At 39.9% G+C, this 3,239-nt stretch overlaps 1 protein-coding gene across 2 annotated transcripts in view; it reads right to left on the bottom strand.

The window, feature by feature from the left end:
- Positions 1-3,239, bottom strand: part of col4a2 (collagen, type IV, alpha 2) — a gene marked incomplete in the record, with an annotated part of 80,602 nt that overhangs the window by 11,735 nt on the left and 65,628 nt on the right. The window contains 9 exon segments of one of the 2 annotated variants that reach the window (XM_014017513.1): positions 272-370; positions 461-535; positions 818-862; positions 1,234-1,417; positions 1,565-1,671; positions 1,768-1,840; positions 1,954-2,105; positions 2,202-2,273; positions 2,350-2,499. In XM_014017513.1, the coding sequence (XP_013872967.1) occupies positions 272-370; positions 461-535; positions 818-862; positions 1,234-1,417; positions 1,565-1,671; positions 1,768-1,840; positions 1,954-2,105; positions 2,202-2,273; positions 2,350-2,499 (957 nt within the window). 2 annotated transcript variants of the gene reach the window in all.

Raw genomic sequence — 3,239 nt, 5'->3', positions numbered from 1 at the left:
GTATAGTATATTATATCATATATTTAATCCAAATCCCATATGTGATCAGAAGAGTGTAGGGCAGTAATTAGTAACAGTTAGTAGCTTTGAATTTTAGCAAAGTACAGGTATAATAAAAGCCTTTAGTAGTTTGCTTTATTTATGTATTATTTAAGTTGTTTTTAAACTTATGTCTGTTATAGATAGATAGGTTACACTTTATATATTGAATAAAGAACAACATTCAAACTCCATTCATCAATCTCGAAAGTGTTTTCTTGGTACTTCTCACCTGGTGGTCCAGGACTGCCACCTCTGCCCTGCTCCCCTTGTTCTCCTTTCTCCCCTCTGACTCCACCTTCACCGTATGAACCCTTTAGGCCCAGAGATCCTGTTAAACCAGAAACAAAACAGGGCTTCAATAATGACTCAAAAAAAAAAAAAGACTAACACAACACAAATATCACCCCATTTAATTTACCTGGAACACCTTGTAATCCAAATGGTCCTGGGAGTCCAGGCAGGCCAGGAGGTCCGGGAACAGTTTTGCAAGAGCCTGACAATAATATATCAGAAACTTTTTAAAAAATTTTTCTGCTGAACGGGTAGTTTATAAAGAATTATTTTGGTGCAGGTGGTATTTGTCTGCTGCCCAGCGTGAACGGTTTTCAGAACGGGACAGAATCATTACATTAGCTGGTATCTCAATACTGTAACTTTCAAACTGTAAACAAAAAGAAAAATCATGCACATCAGTTAAATAATCCAAAAGCAAAGCACAACAGAGTCGTTATAATGAAAAAAAAAACATAAGAAGAAAACATTTTATACCAGCTACCTGTGTCATCCACCTGTCCTCCATCACCTCCTGATATACAGCCACCTTTTCAGTCGCAAATGAGGGAGAATGAAAGAAGAGACACGCATTCGGAACAAGAGTTATTCAAAAGCACAAGCATTGTCTCGAACRAGCTCAGCTGTAGCTGGTTTAAGGGATGCAGCTCCTGCGTTAATTAGACAGCAGAAGGAAACAAAGTGGCTGGTCTTCATGCTTTCTTGTCTTTTAAACCCAAGCCACTAACGTACAGTCCAGCTTTACAGCTTTGCACTGGATTATAGAAGATTTTGAAAGAAGTAAGGCAAAACTTACACAGAAGTTAAAACAGGCAAAATTTATATGGAAAGCAGAAATATGCACTAAACAAATGAGACTGAATAGAAACAGGAAACAGGAAACAGTCAGCTGGTTCTTACCAGGACTTCCCTGTGCTCCTGGTACTCCATGGTAGCCAGCAAGACCATCGTCTCCAGGCGGACCACGCTGTCCTTTGATGCCTATAATGTCTGGACCAGGTTCTCCTCTGAACCCGTCTGCACCAGGTGAACCAGGTTGCCCTTGGAACCCTTTGTCTCCCTGTTGTCCCCGGGGTCTTTCACCCTGTTGTGAACCACAAACAGCAAAGAGCAAAGAAAGAAAAATAACAAACAAAATACTTTTATTAGGTAAACTCAGGTGCAAAGTAGGTGAAATTACACAACACTTGGGATACGGAGCCGGTTTTACAGATGGAACAGATGAACTCACTGGAAGACCATGAGCGCCATGCAAACCAGGAAGACCATTTGGGCCTGGAGCCCCCGGTACCCCTGCCAAACCATCTCTTCCTGGATCTCCAGGGTCACCGGGATATCCTGGGGGGAATATAATAAATATATACCATTTGCCATAAACCAACAAACACCGCAAAGGTTATTGGATCTTCTCATAGAGATTCATAAACTCTGCACCTTTCTGTGAGGCAACAGTCAGGTCTCCTTTACGACCCTTTGGACCTGGAAGACCAGCAAACCCAGGAGAGCCCTTCAACACAACACAGAYGAGTGAGAGGAAACACCAATGAGCCGACGATTAACAACAAAAACCAATGAATACATTTTTTTCCATTTGTTTTCTAAAGGGGAGATTTTTCTCACAGGCTGTCCATCTCTTCCTCGAGGACCCTGGTCTCCGGGGTCACCCTCACCACCAAATTCTCCACTCATCCCGGCATCCCCAGGCTCGCCGGCAGGACCAGGCAAACCACGCTTGGAATTTCCAAGCCTGCACTCACACACGCCGCGGTCACCTGTATCAAACGACGTCGTCCGTTAGAAAGTATTTTACAGAATTAAAATGGYTATGGTTTTAAAGGGAAAAGAGGAAAGGCGTGTGATTTGAGCACCTTTCTGTCCTTTCAAGCCTGCAAAGCCGGGGCGTCCTCTTATTCCTGGGTCTCCAGCAAAGTATTTTTCCACTAAAAACAAACAGGAGGAGGAAATATTTAAAAAGAAGGGAAATGTTGCTTTTATTTTTTTAAAACTACTACTCACACAATAGTTTGGGTCCTGGTGGGCCTCTTTCTCCTCGACGTCCTTCATTTCCTGGGGGTCCCGCGATGATAGCAGGCCACCCCGGATCACCTTGCTGGCCTTTGTCTCCTTGTTCTCCTTTAAAACCAAACGGGCCGAAGAAATCCCACCCTGACAAACACAAAGATTAGTTTAGTGGTTTTCGACAGAATATTTTATTTGTTTTGGTTTTCTTCACAACTTCTGATTTTTTAAAACAACAGAGAAAGGATAAAGGTTGATGGTGCAGCTGCTCATGCTGTGTCAGCTCTCTTGATAATAAATATTTACAGCAACTAAAATATCACCTAAACATTCGTTTATTATAATTAGATTGCCTCTCAAATATGACTTCATTATTATTTTGACAGTAAGTAGTTTCTTTTATGAGCAATTCCTAAAACAAATAACGCAGGGAGCCAAAAATAATACAGACTCCAAGTTAAAACTGGATACATTAGTTAAATCACTAACACAAGCTAGAAAAACAGCTACCACTGAATGTGATATGATTTCCATTTAACCRAAAAACAAACATTGAAATCAAATGTTCTCAGTGTCATGAATCTATGTCAGTTCAATTAATTTTGTATAGCAACAATTCACTGTAAAAACAATAATTTCAGTGTTTCACGTGAGACAAAAAAGGCCTTTTGAACATATATATATATTGGGGTGCAACAATACAGAAAATTCATGATTCGGTTCGGTTCAATACTTTAGTCTCACGGTTCGATATTTTTTTGATACAAATAACTGAAATTTCCATGTCCTTTTTAAATTGTAATTTATTGAAATTATTTATGAACATTTGTTTAACCTCAAAAGTACTGTTTTTAAATTAAATTTAAACTTAAATTTTGCTGAAACAG

This window comes from Austrofundulus limnaeus, unplaced genomic scaffold (genome assembly GCF_001266775.1).
Source record: "Austrofundulus limnaeus strain Quisiro unplaced genomic scaffold, Austrofundulus_limnaeus-1.0 Scaffold171, whole genome shotgun sequence".
NCBI classification, from domain to species: Eukaryota; Metazoa; Chordata; class Actinopteri; order Cyprinodontiformes; family Rivulidae; genus Austrofundulus; species Austrofundulus limnaeus.
Note: the sequence above shows the minus strand (reverse complement) of the source record. Positions and strands in the feature narration are given on the sequence as shown.